General features: G+C 44.0%; 1 protein-coding gene across 3 annotated transcripts in view; it reads left to right on the top strand.

Moving 5' to 3' along the window:
* The window catches only part of hip1 (huntingtin interacting protein 1), a 68325-nt gene extending 50743 nt beyond the window's left edge, over window positions 1-17582 (top strand). For 2 of the 3 annotated variants that reach the window (XM_021314728.2, XM_021314730.2), the window contains exons 15-32: window positions 881-969; window positions 1064-1180; window positions 1299-1400; window positions 4114-4116; window positions 4471-4665; window positions 4756-4903; window positions 5003-5089; window positions 7051-7158; window positions 10258-10394; window positions 10480-10590; window positions 10707-10765; window positions 12973-13066; window positions 13799-13899; window positions 14048-14153; window positions 14266-14389; window positions 14520-14581; window positions 15412-15529; window positions 15637-17582. In XM_021314728.2, coding sequence (XP_021170403.2) covers window positions 881-969; window positions 1064-1180; window positions 1299-1400; window positions 4114-4116; window positions 4471-4665; window positions 4756-4903; window positions 5003-5089; window positions 7051-7158; window positions 10258-10394; window positions 10480-10590; window positions 10707-10765; window positions 12973-13066; window positions 13799-13899; window positions 14048-14153; window positions 14266-14389; window positions 14520-14581; window positions 15412-15529; window positions 15637-15647 — 1772 coding nt within the window. In that variant the 3' untranslated portion in view covers window positions 15648-17582. The remainder of the gene's footprint in view (window positions 1-880; window positions 970-1063; window positions 1181-1298; window positions 1401-4113; window positions 4117-4470; window positions 4666-4755; window positions 4904-5002; window positions 5090-7050; window positions 7159-10257; window positions 10395-10479; window positions 10591-10706; window positions 10766-12972; window positions 13067-13798; window positions 13900-14047; window positions 14154-14265; window positions 14390-14519; window positions 14582-15411; window positions 15530-15636) is intronic. The other variant, XM_021314729.2, reaches the window with a different exon arrangement.
* Window positions 17583-20162: the final 2580 nt, after the last annotated feature.

Genomic DNA, 20162 nt, shown 5'->3' on the forward strand with positions numbered 1-20162 from the left:
TGCTAGCCTCAGCTGGCTAGGCTAGTGCTAGCAGCCTGCTAAAAGCTTTGTGCAAAACAACACAACAAGCTTTGATTCAAACTTAGCAGCCTGATAAAGCCCTGAACACACACACACACACACACACATATATATCGTGAGGTGTGGTCGTCTCACGGCTGCTATCCAGAGTCCATTCGGCATCTATTTGTTCAGAGATCCGAGCTCCCTGGCTTTGATCCCATGTCGGAAAATTGGGAAATCTCTTCCCGTCGTTCTTCTGCCCGAAGCGATCGCGTGGATGAGTGACAGTTGATGTGATCGCACGTTTGCACCACGTTTTTAGCGTTTAAAAAAACAAAAGAACAGAAAACAAAGACAGCCTTGTAGATGAAGGCGGTGTAAACGAACGCAAGCCAGTTTCCACATGCCCAGATATCCCACAATGCAGTGCGGTTGTTAAGTCACCCTTTCAAGCCCCGTAGTCGAAACGGATGCAAGTCGTCAGACGACTGAGCTTGAACTGCTTTGCAAAGAAGCTGTAATTGCAGAGAAGCTGCTTCTACAATGCATCGACTAAGGAGCGGTAAACACTAATTTATGCCGCTTTTTTTAAGCAAAAACATTTCTCCTGTTCTGCAGTTATGCACTAGTTTGTGTTGGTTTGTCAGACAGACTCCAGGCTGTAACAAAGAGGGAAAAAAGGTCAAGGTGCTGTGGTTCAATCTTCACTTTGCTCAAAGCCACATAAAAGTAGACCACAGGTTGTCTTACACAAACTTCTACCGCAGCGCTGAGAATAAAACGAGGGCGTAATGCATTCTTACATCTCTACATCGGGGAAGGAAAAAAAACGCCGATGTTCCCTAAGCGTTTTCGGCCTCTTTCTTGTGTCTGGCAGAAAAGGCCCAGGCCAACGAGCAGCGCTACACCAAGCTGAAGGAGAAATACACAGAGCTGGTCCAGAGTCACGCGGACCTGCTGAGGAAGGTGAGGCGCACGCGTCGAGCCCTTTTTAGATCCCTCCCAGTCCTGGTTGCGGTTCAGAAAGCGTCACAGTCTGGTGCCGTGCCGCTTTGTGCAGAACGCAGAGGTGACCCGGCAGATGACCGTGGCCCGGGCGGCTCAGGACGAGGTGGAGGCAGTCAGGAGGGAGATGCAGGAGAAGGTGAAGAGCGCGCAGGAGGCTTCGGACAGGCAGGTGAGGACGGGAGACGTGCGTAGTGCCTGAAATTTTCACGGCCCCTTTTTTAAAGTCATCTGGCTGCAAAGTCACCGAGACTTTTTTTTTTTTAAGCGTCTTCACTTCTCTTGTTTAGGAGAGGGAGCAGGTCAAGCAGCTTCAGGAGCTGCAGAGAGAGCTGCTCTCCACCCAGGCAGAACTGGACTCCCTGAAGACCAGCGTGGCTTCGTCTCAGCAGGTCAGCCTCAGCAGAGATAAGAGATTTTAACCATTTACTGCGGACTTAAAGTCTAAGTTGCACGTAAAATGTCTTTTAACGCAGATGCATTCAAATAGTCACCAGAGTAAATAAATGTATATTATATGTGAATTATGTGCGCCGTTTGGAAGTAATTTCGATAAAACTTGCTGTATATGTGAATGAGCCCGAACATTCCTCAATCGGCCGATCAAGTATGTGACGTCACACACAGAACGAGTACCGTGCATAGTCAAACATCCAATGTCAAACCAACTTCACCGCTGTCTGCACTCGGCCTATAACCGACACTACAGCCACCAACTACGCACCTAGAAGGCATTTTATCTTGTAATTAGTTTGCCGATATTTTTATAAGCGCTTGCTCAAAGTACACGTGGATCAGCAGATTTGGTGTGTGAAAGAAGATACTGGAAAACATCCATATATATCCTGGTTCGCCGTACTGGTTGTACAACGTAAACAATGTGTGTTTCTATGCAAGTTCGCTGCGCACATTCTCGTGTTCTTGAACTGACGTCACACGTCGGAAATGGCCGTTCGTAAACGGAGGCAACACTTAAACGCGGAATACCATAATCGGTGTAAAAAATGCGCAATATTTCATATTTAAACTTAATTTGAATACTTTTGATACATGAATATTCAAAGTTTACCTTGTTCTAGAAGTTATTCAACGGGTTTCAGGATATTTTTTCGGTATAAGACTTAGACTTTAACCAACCTGACTTAGCCCAGTCCACCTGTGAATGATATAAAGCTTTTAATGAGCGCCAACGTTTCCACATCTGCTCTAAGAGTCCTCAACCATGTCCTGCTTCAGAGTGAGCATTTTTTTACCTTATGGGCTCATTTGGGATTCGTGAATTATGATAACCTCATGTAAAAGCTGCACACAGTTGAACATTATTTGAACTAAAATATTTCTACTTATTGCTTCTCTTTTAAGCAGGAAAGCAATAAATATTCCTACGGCTGTGAAAGAAATGCTGACTTATTACCTTCATTGTTACACATATTTTGCTACATAGTTCTTAGCAAAATTTATAAGAAGCTCTCTCAAAGTGTAATAATTTAAAAATAATTTGTGAATACTGTATGAAAAAAAAGTTAAAGTTAGCTTTTTAAATTTCCAGGCCTACGGCTCAGAAAAACCTCTGAATATCAAATACCTGATCAGTAAGTGAAACTTGCATAAATGGGTACATTAAAAATGTAAAAAGTAGGATATAGTTTTTACACTGATTTCAATTTAAATACACTTGGTTTGATTTACCACATCAAAACCTTAGTTTTTACAGACTAACGTTTTCAAGCTGTGCTTTAAGCATATATATTTAGTTTAAAAATGTTTTTTTTTTTTCTAGGGCTCATAGATTTTGAAGCAGATCTGATCAGAGTGAGTCTAATGCACCAAAAAAAAAGAGAAAGTAAAAATGGCGCTGGATCACGCCGCTGAATTGGGAGCAAGGTTGAGTGTTGTGATTTAATATATTAGACATACAGACAATAAGAGCAAACTAGATATAATTTGTGCTCAAATGTCAGGAAATTTATAAAAGCTGCTGTAGACGTTTGACGTACTGAATTTATACCTGGAAAACATGTAGGAACCCTGGATATCTCTGGTGCTCGGAGTGATGCCTTAAAAGGTTGAGGTCTTGTTGCATATTCAGGATCTGCTGCAGCCGTTCCATTTGCTGTGTCAGAGCAGCGTTGCTTCAAAAGCTGCTGGTTAATAATTCAGGGTGGGACATACCACTCATATTTGACTTTAAACAGCATTACCTTAACAAGCGCTCTTTTAGCACCATCCATTAATCCGTTTTGTAAAAGTGCTGTAGCCTTTTTTTTTTTTTTCAGCCAGCTGACCAGCTGGTGCAGCAACAGGAGGCGCTGCCTTATTTTGTGCTCCTTCCAGCTGCAGAAAGCTTCAGGTTTCTCTGGCATCTCATTGTTAAAGGGCTTCAAGTTTAGCAGTATTAAAAAATGTAATTTTCATAACCTTGGGTCCGCCTTGACACCAGTAAGTAGCTGCGGCCCAATAAGCAGGCGTCAGACTATAAATGGGCCGCTTTGCTTGAAGGGAACACACCACTCATGGTGTTAATCCAGGTGAAAAATCCTGGTGCCACTCATCATTCCACAGATTTTTTTTCAGGGACATATTCAGTTTTGTAACAAATTTAAAGGATCAAACAATGTTTTTTTTTAATTTGTATTTAGTAAATAATCATTTCAAACTGAACGTTTTTGTTGGGAACGTCAGCTCAGCTTTTAGCAGTAAGAAAGAAGTGGTAAAATGCTCAAATATCTCGGTCAGACGTTTGAGCATCAGAGCTGACATGTGGCTAAAAATGATGATATGGGGGGGGGGGTGCTGCTGTCTCTGAATCAGCGAGAATGAGCCGTTCTGTGGCCTCCACTCCCAGGTCCTTGCAGATGTTTTCTCGTTCGCTCACCTTGTTGCTCCCAGCCTCCCTCTCCTGCTGTCCCACTTCTGCAGCCTCCGTCTCATCCTGTCTCCATCCAACCTCCCCCCCCCCCTGTCTGTTTTTAACACGGCCCCCGTCTCACCGCTCCTCATCGTCCCCGGTTGTCCTCTCTCATTTCTGCTGCTGTTCTGGGCTGTTCTTAACTTTAATCCTTTCTTCTTCCTTCTCCTTTTCCTGTCGGACCCGCTGACGCCCAGAGCGTAAGTCTTTGCTTTTACTTTGACTTTATTCACACTTTATTCACACTCATCTGAAACTCGACTTGTAAACAATCAGAAGTAGGCCACACGTTCACTGGTTTCACAACCCCGGCTTCCCAGTTTTTGCTTTGACCTCAAGCCAAACCTCTCCGGAGTCTCCGTGGCTCCCCACAAACTCAAGTGAAGGCAGAATCACTCCCAGCTAGTGGCTAAAGATAAAGTGTGTGTCTCATTGTGAGGTCAGACCACATCCTGGCGCGCTCCGACAGCCGCACGTTATCCGTCCTCATGCCTGGAAGTCACCCTTCTGTTGCGCTCTTCTCCCCCCCCATGGTCTCCTGTCCCTGGCTGCAGTCGAGCGAAGTGCTCAGCACACAGCTGGTCGCCCTGGAGTCTGAGAAAGCGGAGCTGGTGCAGACCCTGTCCAAGGTGGAGGCGGAGCTTGCGCTTCAGGGGGAGGAGCTCCAGCGAGTCCAGAACTCGCTCAGCACCGAAAGGGAAAGCGGCGTGAAGACGGCGGAGGCCCTGCAGAATCAGCTCAACGAGAAGGTTGGAGTTGTCCCAACGAGCCGTAAATGTCCCGGTAACGTCACCGAGTCGCCAGGCTGGAGTCAAAGCGTTTAACTTTGTGAACCGCAGGAGAGCAGGGAGCAGGCTTTGGAGGGTCAGCTGGTCTCAGCCCGCTGGTCCATCCTGCAGGGAGCGGTGGAGGAGGCGGAGAAGATCGTCCAGGACTCGTTGGCTCAGATAGACGACCCGGCGCACATCAGCTGCACCAGCTCTGCAGGTCAGGATGCTGCATAGCTCAGCGTCCAGCTCACCCACTTGTTGTCTCTGAGTGTGATGTTTGTGGCCACGCCTTCATTGTCTCTGTCCGTCTCTGCAGAATATCTTGCATCTAGATGCCAAGCCTCTTTAGACTCCATGGACCACCTGCAGAGCACCAGAGAGGCCTTCCTGGCTGACAACACAGGTGAGAAACTAAAACTGCGAAATGTTTTCAGCGGTGTTGAATTCAGTCTCGTTTTCCAGGTCGGGAACATTAAATATGGGACATTAAAATATGAAAGGATTTGGAGATTTCAATACTTTTCCCCCTGTCCTGTTCCATGCCAGTCTATTAATGTCTCAGTCCATCCACCCATTCTTCTGTTGCTCTATCATCCATTCATTAATCTATGTACATGTAAAAAAAAGTAACTGATTCAACAATTCATTCGTTAATTGATCTTTCAATACATCCATGCATTAATAAATGCATTCATCAGTCTATTAATGCATTTAAAAACGCACCCAGTAAGCTATCACCACATTAATGAATGCATTCCTCAGTCCACCCATGCATTGATAAATGCATCAATGCTCAGTATGAGGGATTGCTGCAAAGCCATGTACAATGCAGACGACTCTCCCTGTGGCTCTACGCTTCTCCAGGAGTGAATGCTGCTTGTCGGGACTTTGATGCAATCAACTGGTCACTTATATAGGACATTTTTTGACCAATCTGTATAATATGATTGATTTTGACTTTGTAAAGTGCCTCTAGATGACATCTTTAATGAATTGGCGCTATATAAATAAAATTGAATTGAATTAATAAATGCATTCATCAGTCATTTAACGTATTAATAAATGCACCCAGCAGTCTATCTGTGCATCATGCATTCATCAAATGCATTCATCAGTTCACCCATGCATTGATAAATGCATCTATGCATTTATAGTTGTACTCAGCAATCTATCCCCACATTAATAAATGCAATCATAAGATTATCCTTGCATTCCTATGTGCATTAATGAATTATTAAATGCATCCATGCATTAATGCATCCAGCCATCCATCCATGCATTAAATGTGTAGATGCATTAAATGCATTTATGAACTAAATGCATTTAATAGATTTAGTTCATAAATGCATTTATCAGTCCATGCATTTTAATGCATGAACTGATAAATGCATTTATGAAGTAAATGCATTAAATGCATTTATGAACTAAATGCATTAATGAACTAAATGCATTTAATGCATTTATGAACTAAATGCATTTAGTTCATAAATGCATTCATCAGTCCATGCATTTTAATGCATGGACTGATAATTGTATCCATCCATTCTTTCTTCATTGTTGCTCTATTCATCCATCTATCCATCTATCATGACATTGCATTACCAGAGTTGCACAGCACATTGAATTACAATTACACCAGTATGTGTAATGTAGCACAAAGCAGTGTTTGGGGTAAAATAGGGCTTCGTTAGTGCCGTTGTTAGCCTGGCTCACTGGTCACATCCAAGAAGCTGGACTGGATGTTTTTGAAAGTTGAATTTTTCTCCTCCTCTGGTTAGATGTGGCGTTTCTCTTTTGATGTTAATGGCTTCCTTCACTCCTCTCTCTCAAACCGTCTATCGTCTCCGTCCAAAATATGAACATTCTGGTCCTCAACAAAGTGTCCCGTGTCGTTGAAGTGTAGCTTCTCCTGAGGAACTGGCTCTCCTTGGTTGATCCAAGCCTCTGTGGATATTCCCAGACCCCACTCTGTGTGGGTCTGGGAATATCATCCTCAGGATGAGCCAACCTCTGTCTGGGAGTTCGCTTTGGACTGACATGCACCGGGATGTTGTGTATGGAGAAAATCCTTCCAGCAACCTAGGGGATGGCGAGATCTCTTTTGGGTTTTTGTTTGACAATCATCACCAGCATTTAGTTCTGGTGTCTGAGATGCTAAAGATCAGAGAGCGGCGGATAAATTGTGTAAAAGAAAGTGGCTTAATCTACATGTGAATCTGACACCGTGCGGTCCTAATGCCTCGCATGACGTGAACATCTGTAGGAAACCTGTAAATGTAAAAATCAGCTATTACTGTTTTATTTTGTTTTTTTTTTGCATTAAAAGAATTGCCTTCTCTTCCTCTGCTTCCATGCTGGCTGCAGCTGTTTTGGAGCTGGTACGAGCGGTGACCCAGTGTGGCCACCTGGTGGGCGACACCATCATTCAGGGCAGTGCCACCTCCCACATGGTGCCTGTGGAGCAAGCAGACGGTAGGTGTGTGTGTGTGTGTGTGTGTGTGTGTGTGTGTGTGTGTGTGTGTGTGTGTGAGGGACGGACGGCGTCTCCTGATGCTAATCTGTGGGTGAGGCAGACATGTACATGCCCTGACACGTCTCTGAGCTGCTTTCTTCACTCATTACATGAGCTCATTATAGCTGTCGTGTTTATGAAATACAGAAAGTTAGCTCCGCTCTCAGACAAGCGTTTGGTTCAATTACTTCCTGGGTCTGAATAAGTGTGGGAAAACAAAAACCATAATTTAAAAAAAACCCCGTCTCATTGGATCCATCCAGCCGTTCTTCTCCTGCATGAATATCTGTAGTAGATCCATAGTGAGCTTTTGCATTAATATAGAAGAAAGGCATCCAGAGCTTTGCTAATTGAGGTCTGGAAAAGCAAAGCGTTTGAGCCTGAAGGCGCGTTTTGAAATGTGTCGTATGAGCCGTATCTGAAGGAGGCTGATGTTGCAAGGGTGTGTAAAACGGGCGACAGTGGGGGCGAGGCAGGATGTGACTGCGTCTGAGCAGCTCCACCTACTCCTTCAGCAGAAACGGTGATTCAAAAATGAAACCGGAGCAGGGATCCGTGTTATCTGCTGGTCTGGAAACCTTCCCAGCGTCTCTCAGGCGTTAATCACCGGCATGTGGTGGGCGTCCTTCGACAGACGACCGTTACGCTGAAGTCTGTGACTCCTGTCCTACAACGCTCTCTTTGTCACTCGGTTATTTCTAAACTTCTTCCTGAGCTTTGGTCATCCTTTCTTCATCTATACAATAATCACTTCCCCATCCAAATCATTGATTCCAGGTCTTCCAGTCACTATAAAACCCAGACTGTCTCTCAAACACATGAATCATCTTTAATGAATGATCGGTTCGTTTTTAAGTGGATGTGTCCCTTGAGTTCATGTATGTGTGAAGGCAGAGTAGGAAATACTTCTGGCAACAGAGTGTGTGTGTGCTTGAATTTTTCCTGCAATGGGTCCCACGGTCCCAGAGCAGCGTAGGCTCATAAAAACCTTGTTTTAGCAAATTCTCTGCGAAGGTCAGACTTTATATCTGTCCCTATCTGCAGAACAGAAAACAGGCTGATGAATGTCCTGGAAATGCAGCAGAAGTTGTCACGTTTGATCTATATTCTTCCATCTTTTTATCAGGTCAGATAGATGGAATTTAAAATACTTTTAATCTATTGTTTTAAAAAAAGGAAATCTCAAAGAAAGCATTAAGAAAACGATTATCTTTCCATTGCTTTTTAATCTGTTGATCTGAGTGTTTCCACAGCGTGTTTCACCTCGTAGTCAGAAATATCCCTTTTGGACGCGTTTCAGGGAAAAACAACAGGGTTCCTAATGTCGTAATAAAGTATTTCTGTTCCCCTCTTTAGACGGCAAGTCTAAACATGCTCAGATATAATGGGTCTGTGGCCAACAGCCATGATTTCGCTCAAGAAAAACAAAACCCAGAGAACCGAACCTGGGCTGAAGAGCCGCCGGACCGGGACTCAAAGCAAAGCTCAGCGATTTTAGGAACTTTAGAGCAAAATCTGCGTGTGTCCAAGTTGTGCTGCAGGTCGTCTGAACAGGGCGTGAGCCGCTGCACTTCCTCTGCTTCATTAGTTACACATCTGGTGTAATAACGCCGCAACACTTGTTCAAACAGGAACTTTAACTATAAATGCCCTCTAACCGGGCTGACGACGATTTAGTTAGCTACACCGAGTTTAATGTGCGTGGTTAATTGTTTCGGTAACCACCCTCATCTTATCCTGCTTTGTTGGCTCTGGGGTCTTCCTTATGACAGCCCCCCCATAGATAAATAGCGTTTTAAAATCGTGTTTTTATCATCTTCGTCTTTTATCTAAGGTAAAACCGTTTTTTATCTTTTAACCTCTTTGAGCAGATTTTACACTGTTTTATTTCTAGCCGTCTGGACTACTGCAATGCACTTTATTCAGGCATTAGCCAACGAGCTCTCTCCTGTCTGCAGTTAGTCCAAAATGCAGCGTCTCGTCTTTTAACCGGGGACCAGAAAATATCAACATATTACACCAGTTCTTGCGTCTTTGCACTGGTTCCCTGTTCGTTTTAGAATTGATTTTAAGATTTTATTGTTTGTGTTTAGAGCCTTGAATGGGATGGCTCCTAAATACATCACCGGCACATGCTCTGAGGTCTGAGGGCCATCTTCAGCTAATAGTGCCTAAGACGAGGCTAAAAACCAGAGGGGACAGAGCCTTTTCTGTAGTTGGCCCTAAACTTTGGAATGCTTTGCCCCTCCATGTACAGAGTGCCTCTACGATGGAGTGTTTTAAGTCTCGTCTTAAGACCCACTTTTACTCTTTGGCTTTTAACACCGCTTAGTTGTGTTGTCCTCTGTGTCCTTTTAGTTTTTTTTAATTGGATTATTTTTATTTTATTTTTTGTTATGTACAGCACATTGGAAACTTTGTCTGTTGTTAAATGTGCTATATAAATAAATTGGATTGGATAGATTACAGCTGGAAAATCTCATTTAAAAAGAAGCATAAAGCGCACTAAAGCTTCCTGGTAGATGGCATCTTGTCTCTCCAGTCGTTCTTCAGACACCAGGACCTTAAAGGAGCAGTGAGCAATTTTTTTTCCACCACTAGGTGGAGCTGGAGCGCTGTCTGTAGACCAAAACAAGACGTGCATCAAGCCCCGCCTCCGCTCCAGCCGACTGTTGTTATGTTCGTGTTTGGCAATTACCAGGCCTCTTGTCTTGCTCAGATTCTTTTATTAAAGTCTCCTTTCATGGATCTCCTCACACAGGTTTCTCACAGGTGTATCATCAAGACTCTCTCTGCTTCTGTTGTCCTATTCTTTACATTTATGCATTCACATAAACTCATGATCGCCATCTAGTGGACCTAAACATAATTCATTCAATCATTACAACTGTAAAAGGAGAATTAAAGATGGCTTTTTCACAGACGTCATGATGTGACTGTGCCCCACTCTCCATCTGCTATTTCGAAATCGATGCCGTTTTTTTTTTGTTTTTTTTCCATTCCCTGGATGTACTGCCTGCCGTTTAAGCGACACTGACACCTTTCTGTTCTCGTCCCAGCGCTGTCTGAGAGCGTGAAGGCGTGCGGATCGGAGGCCCTGGCTCTGCTGGGGCAGATGAAGCAGCGGGACAGCCTGGCTGCTGCAGACAGCGACAGGCTGAGGGCCGCCCTGGAGGCCATCCTGGCCACTGCAGAGGTCCGTGTGACGCAGATCTATCAGCGAGCGTTTGGTTTGACCCGTTCAGGCTGTGTTAAGGCTGTCTCGCTCTGTGTCGTTCCAGAAGCTGCGCCCGCGGGGTTTGGAGCTGCAGCAGGGGGAGCTGGGGGATCTGGTGGAGCAGGAGATGGCTGCCACGTCCGCCGCCGTGGAGTCGGCCGCCGCCAGGATAGAGGTGACCGCCCCCCCGCCTCCTCGGCAGCACATCGCCACCCATTCATTTTGCAGCGGTATTAACTTGAAAACGTCTCGTTTTTTTTCCCCCTCCGCTGTGCCTCTGCGTCCCGACAGGAAATGCTGAACAAGTCCCGAGCGGTCGATACAGGAATCAAGATGGAGGTCAACGAGAGGTGAATCTCAGATCAGAGGAGTTAATTTTTCTTTGTGACATCTTTCTGTAATATGTAGGCACAGAGGCATGAATGATAACACACAGAACTGATCATGGGTTTGGACTAAAAGTTAGTGTTCAGTCCCTTTTTTAGGGCTGAAACATTTGGAAGTAACATTTTACCTGACTTTACTGTCTTGACCGTGGCTAATTTAGCCTTGCAGCTGCCTGCAGGGTCATTTTTTTTTTTTTTTTTTAACCAAAGAGCTGCTTCAGTGCATCCAAGGTCTCAGACGGTAACGGTGCAGAACTGTTCAAATCGACTAAAAAGCACCCGGTGCTTGGATGATTGTGCCCAAAATCTTTGTCCCAGGTCCATGAAATGGATCTTTTAACTTAGGATCAGATCGGTTTATCTGTAACTTTCCAAAGCCATGACAGCAAAGGTATAAAATAAATGTTTTGTGACTGTAGCAAATTCTACAGAAAGACAAATACGAGGAACCTTACGTCTGACTGAGCTGAGCGAGACCAGCAGCACTTGAACCGGTCCGACTGATCGGTCTCATTACAAGAGGAGGAGAATCTGATTTTCTCACTAGGGAGAAATAAACCGCAAATAAGATGATCTTTCTCTCGCCAGCTTGGCCTAAACAGTGCATGAAGGCGACCAAGCAAACATGGGAGCCATTTAGGATTTTAAAAATGCAAGGATGGCTTCGTTAGATCCAAATAAAGTCTTAAAGGTATGCTATGCAACCGGGGTTGATTTTCCAGCGAGGCTCCCCCCAGAGGGCGAAAGTAAAAGTGCACTGTCGTAAAGATGCTCAGCTGTTCTGGTTTCTCCGACAAGCCAGGCGCGGTTGTTTTGAGCTTAGCAGACAGGCAAACGCAACGAAAAGTGGAAAAAATGGCAGTACAAACAATGACTAACACAGTGAAGGTATGAACATCAAGCTTCCCGCAGCGCTATCTTGGCGAGGCGGCGGCCGCTGCCGCCGCCGCCGCCACCGCCTCGCCAAGCCGCGGCCCCTGCCGCAGCCGCCTCGTCCGTTTTATTATTATTATTATTATTATTTTTTTTTTTTTTTATGTTGGCGAGACGCTACCGCCACCGCCTCGCCAAGCCGCCGCCGCCTCGCCGCGGCTGCCGCGGTAGGGTCTCGCCAACATAAAAAAAAAAAAAAAAAAAAAAAATTATAATAATAATAATAATAAAAATAAAACTCGATATGCTTGCATGTTTATGTTGTTGCTTTCGCGCGTGCATATAGTGAATGGCAGGGCAAAAACACATGGAGTTCTCCCCGTAAAGCAAGACTTCTGTGGGTGCGGGCCGTGAGCTCTTGCTCTTGCAAGTGCGGTATTTCCCCCACAGACCCCCAGGGCGGCCAAGAAAACCTTTGTTCGACCTGAAATGACTCATTTAATCATCCAAAATGGTATGGAACACATTAATTAACTGAAAAATGTTGCATAGTATGCCTTTAAGTAGCTCCAAATTGTAAAGTAGAAGCAAAAGGACGCGTGGTTTTTCAAAAAGTTGTGTTGTGAGAATCCGGCGACAGGACCAGCGTTAACGGCTGCGTTTATAGGCGCGGCCACAAGCCCATAAGAGCCACAGCAGTCACTTTAATGAAGCTGCGATGGTCACGAGAGCGAAACCGAACTTCGTGGCTCACGTCGAGGATGCTCGACTTCAAACGGGGACAGAGAAGCCGGTCAGAGCTGATGGGAAGATGGATGAAGCTAAATACAGGGCAGTCCTGGAAGAAAGCTCATCAGAGGCTGGGAAAGTCAGACTAGCAGCTGTTCATGACATGAAGGAAATTAGTTTCTTCATCGGTTGCACCTCTAGGAGCCAATCAGCTTTTCTCATGTTACAATAAACATACAAAATAATACATTTTATTGTTTCCAGTAGAGAAGTCTGGCTTGGCCCTAAAAACGGTTCTGTTGTCAATATTAGAGACTCTGCAGCTACTAAATAAAACCACAGCAGCTGCATTTAGAAAGGAGGTCAGTGGAGCATCAGTCATGCCTTAGCGACGCTGCGGAGGAACTGATGGCGTTTTCTTCCGTTATAACAATTATATGTATCCCTGCTGCGCCCCTTGCATGCATTTTTAACCTGGAGGATGCCTGCGGGCTGTGATTGCAGCAGGAGGAGGAACAGGCTGCAGGAGCATGTCCCGTTCATGTGCTGTGCTCTGTCGCCCTCTGCAGGATCCTGGCCTCCTGCACGGAGCTGATGCAGGCCATCAAGGAGCTGGTTTTGTCTTCCAAAGATCTGCAAAGGGACATCGTGGAGAGCGGAAGGGTGGGTCTCACAGGGTCCACTGTGGACATTTGAAATCTGGTTATCACCTCCCAAGGCGTAGAAACATTTGGGGGGGAAAAAGAAAATTGAATATGGAAAACTATCTTGAGTTTGCAATACCTAATAACATCAATTTTATTGGTAAGATCATGGATTAGGATTTGGTCCAACTTAGACTGTTTTTGGGTGTTTAACCCCCGATAGAGCCGACTTCTAAATGAAAACTCAAGGGAAAGAAAAGAAAATAGATAATTTATTCTGATTTTCTTCCCTAGACCCTGTCCGATGAGATGCTAAACTGGACTTGTGGTTCTGAAACTGTTCAAGCATCAATGCTTGTTGTCTTGGACCTTTGCTAATAAAATAAGTGTCCCAGAACGAAGGCTAGCCCTAGAAGTCAAATTATAGGTGCAGTTTAGTCTAGCAAACACTAGACTAAACAATTTTGTAGGAATTTTTTTAAACTATTGCAAATCCCAAAGATGTGTCAGGAAAATTGAGTTCTGACTTGGAAAATTAGTAGGAACCCCGGTTTTAATAAGTATCAGGAGGCCAGATTATTTAAAGAAGAGGTGGACTCCTATTTTAGACTCTTATTTTATTTAACTCCATAAAGTTTTGTTTTTTGTTTTTTTTTTAAATATAGCAAGTAAATGTCTACGGCTGTGCTTTTAGTAAATTTATTGGTGCATGTTTTTACTGTATATGTGCATTTGCTTCTCTGTCCACCAGGGGGCAGCCTCCATGAAGGAATTTTATGCGAAGAACTCCCGCTGGACAGAGGGCCTGATCTCTGCCTCCAAGGCTGTGGGATGGGGCGCCACGGTCATGGTGTAAGTACCAAACCACTGCTGTCTGCTCAGCCAGCCGTGGCAGCAGAAGACCACACAGAAACACTCAAAGTTCATTAACCCACCTGATGTTTGTTTCACCAAACGCAGCCCCAAAAGCTCACTCACAGTTTGTTTGTTTGGCTCCCAGGGATGCCGCCGACATGGTGGTGCAGGGGAAAGGGAAGTTTGAGGAGCTGATGGTGTGCTCACATGAAATAGCTGCTAGCACGGCACAGCTAGTGGCTGCTTCCAAGGTAAACGACGCTGCCCGTCTGTGTTATTGTCGCCGCTCTTCTCGGGAACGTCTCCATGTTTGGTTTCCTGGTGTTTTGTTCTCATTGTTTGCGCTCCGTCCCTTTTTTTTAGGTAAAAGCAGATAAAGACAGCTCTAACCTGCACCGTCTGCAGCAGGCGTCCCGCGGCGTCACTCAGGCCACCGCCGCTGTTGTGGCCTCCACCAAGTCGGGGAAATCCCAGATTGAAGACACGGGTGAGAAACGGGGCGCCCTCTTTAACGACGCTGCGGTTAACCGGCTCGTGTCTTCTCTCCGGCCTTTATGTGCTGTTTCATTGTGTTGATGAAAATATTTGGCTTTTAATTGTTTCTAATGTGTGACTAGAAACGATGGACTTCTCCAGCATGACTCTGACCCAGATCAAGCGACAGGAGATGGACGCACAGGTACACGGCAGATACCTCCCTGTATGATGACCAGGAGTGAAAAATGCCAGCTGTGCAGGATTTACACAGAAATAAATCCAAACAGAAATGTATAACATGATCTGATTGCTTTAATTAAAACAGAAAAACAACTATTCCTGTTGTTGCTAAAATAACACGTTTATTATCACAGGTAATGTTATAACATTTACTAATGGGTGTCTTTTAATACTTAATTTAGTGGTAAATAGACATCTTCATCAAGTAGACTGTTACATTAAAAACTCAGGAAAATTGTCTTTTCTAACAGAAGGAGAGCTTATTTGGAAGGAATCATTTATAGTCCTGAGAATAAGTATTAACCCCCACAAATTTGTGTTTTTACTCATCACACTTCAATCCTGATCAAACAAATATTAATATCACACAAAAATAGCCTGAATAAATACAAAATCTAGCAGTTTTCAAATTATTCTTTTATTCATTTAGGGACAAAAACTATCCAAATCCATTTGGATTCTGTAGCAAAACAATGAGCTGAATCACAGGAGGAAATTCACCTCGTAAAAAAACAAAAAAAGTGAAACTTTCGAAGGGCCTAGTCAAAGTCTGGACTCAAATCTGATAAGATGCTTGAAAACCCTCCAGTGGGCTGAAATAAAACGACTCTGCAAAGGAAGGAGGGCCAAATACTCTCAGGTCGGATGGCGTTTTGCTCTTAATAAGTCCTTGTTATTCGAAAACAGGCTCTGTTTGCAAAAAGAACGAATCTGCAAGAATCTGTGTGTTAACTGCTATGAACCCGGTGCTGGAATATAAAAAAAAACACAGATTTCTTTTAATAATTTCAGGTTATGGTTCTGGAGCTGGAGACCCGTCTGCAGAAGGAGCGGGAGCGCCTTGGCGAGCTGAGGAAGAAGCATTACCAGCTGGCCGGTGTAGCGGAGGGCTGGGGCGAGGAAGAGGAAGGTGATGGTTTAGTGAGGGGGGGTGGGGAAAAAAGCCACATTCCAGTGAAGATTCCTTGATGTAATGTAGACCAAATGTTTGGCATTTCTGCTCTTCTTCCTCTGCAGCCACGGGATGAAACCCTCCTCCTCCTCCTCCTCCACCCCTGGACCCGCTTCTCTCTCCCTCCTTTTATTTATAGACACACTTTTCTGTCTTTTTTTCTCACATTTATCTGCGCGTTGTATACAAGCCAAATGAAAAGGTGCTTCTTCTTTTTTTCTGGATCCCTTCACCTCTACGTACACGCCTGCACACTTTTCCCACGCTGAGCCCTGCGACAGGTTTAGCAGCAGCAGGTGGAGTCAGGATGGAGGAGCGCCTTGAGCGTGCTGCTTCTGGACCGCCGCTGCGACGTGTCGGCCCCGTTTTAACGACCGCACCCGGTAGAGGAGTCACAGAGGAGATGACACGAGCACAACGGGTCTGAACCTCTTAGGGGGGGTCTGGAAGCGGAACGGTGGCTCCCTCCTGTCCAAACCGTGTGTCCCAGCGTAGCTCCGCTGCTGATTGGTCCCGCGTCCCGATCTGATTCCGCCGGATTGGCTGCCTCCAGCCGGTCCCGCTCCAAGTTTCTTCCTGTTCTGCTCTCACTGTGAGTTTATCACCTTTTTTAAGTCCGTACGGCGGAGAGCCGGCCCGCGGACTTTCTGCCTTTCACGTCCTCACCGTTGTAACGACCGTGACTGTTAAGCTGAAGCAAAACTCTCACCCTTCCGCTTCATTTTCTTCCTTTTTTTTTACTTGTCAGCATTATGAGGGTTGGGTTTTGCCCGGGCGAGCACAAAACACTAACAACACAAGCGTTGGTTACTTCTTCTTTTTCCTTGCCATTTATTTATAAAGCAGAGTTTGATATTTCCTTCACATCCGACGCACTGGGTTCAGATCTGGGATCCAATCACGAATCCGTTCTGCAGGAACTTTCCGATCATTTCAGAGGAATTTAGACACGAGAACGAAGCGTCTGGTTTTTTTATTTTTATTTTTTTTTATTTTATTACTGCCTGAGAATTCAAGGCACCCCCACAGCACAAAGGTTTCATCACCAGACCTTCTGGACCCGATCCCAGTGGATCCATTGGTCCCTAAAGACCACGTAGCTGTCGTTGCATAAACTGCGAGCCGCCTGTTGTTGCAGAGAACCACTTTGTTGCATCTTTCCACGTAAAGATTGGGCGCGCCTGAATGCCACGCGTCTTTTACTCCCATACGTTTCCCCGCTCAGACGGATGGAGTGGACTCCCCAGGACGAGCAGGATTTCTGTCTTCTCTTTTTTTTTTTGTCTCCTCCTCTTTTCCAGCCAACACCTTTTAAACCTTCTCCCCCGTGTGTTGATGCCGACAACGACTCTGTGTCTTAACGCGCAGCCTCACCTGTGTGGTTGACGCTGTATTTTCTTGTTGTTCTCTGTAACGGACGCTGCTTAATTAGAACCAGCTCGTTTTTTTGTTTATTTGTTTTTCTTTCCCCTCCATATAAAGAGAAAACGGGCGAGGTAGTCCGAATCAAAGTAGATCCATTTCTATTCCCATCTGCTGCTCCAGCCAGGTTTAAAGCAAGCATCCTTCACTGTACTGTTACTTGCAGGTTGTTGTATTTAATCACAAATTTAGCTGATTTACGTGGAGAAACTGTTAGCTGGTATAATTTAAAACACAATATAGCTCGTATAAGAGGCCGGACATCTCCTTACAGAGGGATCTCAAGTGTCTTGAAGGGTAAAGTGCACACAATTTGAGTGACGTATTGGTTTTCTCCCTTTTATTTCTTTGCTGAGATGATTTTTATTAACCGGTTTTATTTAATTTTCTTCCTTCGGTCTCTTTCGGGTTTGTGTCTGTAGTTCCACCAGCTCGGCCAGCCTTTTTAAACTGCCTCATACTGTAGTCGGAGACAGATAACTCACATAGCAACGTTGAAATACGTCTTTGTATGATATTATACTAAACCAATGTTGGTTGGGTGTGTTTTTATTTTTCCAGTTTTTGAAATAAATACTTTGATTCATTAATACGGACTGACGAGTGGATGTGGTTTGTGGTTTTTTGCTCAAATGAAACGACTCAAACGAAACGACTCATTTTGCTCAAATGAGTAATTTTATGGCGAGGGGTGAGGTGAGCCGCATGGTACATCAAACATTAAACTTTTTAGCTGAAAGCCAAATGAAAACCCGAAATTCAGTTTCCCAGAGAAGGCAAAAAAGTATTAGGACAGAAATGTCATGGAACTAAAAGCCTTTATTGTCACTGAACCAAGGCAAAGCAGCGAAATTCCTAAGATTGTGTTAAGATTGTGTTATCTTAGGAAAGACTGCTGACTTGACAGTTTTCCATCAGTCACTGAAATCCTCCACCAGGGTACGCCGCCGAAGGTCAGTTCTGAAGAAGCAAACCATATCCATGCATTTTATGGAAAATTGAGTGGAAGGAAGAGCTGCAAAACCACAGGCTGGTGGCCTCCATGCCGCGCTGCATTGATGCAGTCGTTCATGCAAACGGAGCTCTAACCAAGCATCCAGTGTTTATACTGTAGGGACAATGGCTGTAAACTATAATCAGCGAGATTACTAGAGGAGAAACGTGAGTTATATAACTAGAAAATCTTTAAGATACAAGAATTTGTGGTTCAACCTTAAATATTTGTACTGAAGGAAACTTTGAGAGAAGCTGTTAGAGAATTATGTCACTAGTGTTTTGGCAGCCCGAGTGTAGGAAGAGATGGTTCATGTCTCCTTACAGTAGTGAACATCATTAGATGGGGGAAAAAACATAACTAGATGTAAATATAAGTCCTGGACAAGAATACTTAATGAAGGGTAGAAAAATACAATAACAAAACTAAAACTATGACCAAAAAAAAACGCAGAACAGTAAAATGAATACTGGTAAATGGCACAAAACTGAGCTGTCATTAAACAAAAAAATGCTTTATTGTGTGTATATAAAGTGCTGGGCTTTAAGCTTGAACTGTGTGCTATGACACGTTTTAGTTCTTTGGCAAAAACACCCCGGTGCAGCATGACAGACGGTATTAAAAATCCCCTGATATTCCCGGTTAAGCATGGTGGAGGTGCTGTGATCCTGCGTCTCCTCCTGCAGCTCTGGGAACCGCGGCATCATGAGCTCTTCCACACGCTTTTAGACGAAAGTCTGATGGACGCTGCTGGTTAAGCTGAAAACTGGTGCTTATTGGGTCTTTCAACACAATAATGATCCAGAACATGTGGCAGAAGCTACGATTGGTTCAGGTGGACATTACAATAATCCTCTGAACTAAATTGTTTCATATTTCTTGTTTAATCTGAGGTTGTTCTAGTGCAACTATAGCTGAGGGATCTTGGAGAGGTTGTGCGCCATCAGTATCTTACCTGCAGTCGACCCAACTATAATCATAGCTTTTTAAGCCGAGGGACACGAGGTCTGCTCCCATGTGCACCTTCAACAAAACCATGTAAATAACTTTCATTCAAGGAAAATATGTTGAATTCTGCTTTTGAAGGTTCACATAATAATAATAATAATAATAAAAGTAATTTTCTGAAAGCATGCAGTGCCAACACTAAGTTCCAGTTTAATGAGTTTTCTGTTGTCTTTGTTTAATTAACTAAATAGTTTCCAAAGCTTTTTTCATAATGTATGTAGATGGTTTCCTTCGTTCTGTCAGATTTCAGGTCTTCAGTCCTGTGTTTATGGCCACAGTAAAGGTCGGCACGCATTCATTCATGGAAGAAAATAATCAGGTTTGGCATGTTGTAGAGGGGATAAATATCTAGATAAAGATGTGAACTATCTGAAGTCATTCAATTGTCCTAAAAGGTTTGATGAATAGTTTTTCCAAAAGGTTTTTGAGCAATACAAAATCATTAACGACCTCTTCAGGTCTTTTACTATATATGCAGTTTTCTAAAAACTGAAATATGTAAACTAAAGATGAACTTGATGTGTAGCTCTGAACGTGTGGCGAAAACTTGAATCTTATTTGACTACAAACAACGTGATTAATGCAGAGCTACTCGCTGATAACTTGGGATACTCGTAGATGACTGACTGAAGGAAGAAATGTCCTTTTTTATGAGAAGGCAGGGGAAGAAAGAAACAAAAGTACCAAGAAACTCCAAAAAAAGCTGCTTAAAATCAACATAAATGTATATTATGTAAAAGCCTAGTGTGATGAAAAGTACTAAGGTCTGAAATGTCACTTTATAGAAAAGAGATGATCAAGACAAGTTTACTAAATATTAATGAAGAAATATCCAGTGAGCAACAAAGTAAATGAAGAAATGAAATAACATGATTAATTCTGATGCAATTGGTTTGGTGTTGCTTCCCTTTGGTGAATGCTGACATCACAGGTGTTTGCGTACAGGGAGCTGGAGACGACAAATGGGAGCTTTTGCCTCCTGCAGTGTGATCTCTCTTGGCGGTGGAACATCTCCTCACATTAACGGGGACAGCAGGAGGAGCGGGAGGACGGGTAAAACCAGGCGAGGGAGGTTCAGCTTTGAAAGAGCGCTGCAGTCTTGAAATAATGCTTGATCATCATTCTGTCTCTCCACCTAACATTTTTCAAAGCAACATGTTTTTTTTC

Source organism: Fundulus heteroclitus, chromosome 18 (assembly GCF_011125445.2).
Source record: "Fundulus heteroclitus isolate FHET01 chromosome 18, MU-UCD_Fhet_4.1, whole genome shotgun sequence".
NCBI lineage: Eukaryota > Metazoa > Chordata > Actinopteri > Cyprinodontiformes > Fundulidae > Fundulus > Fundulus heteroclitus.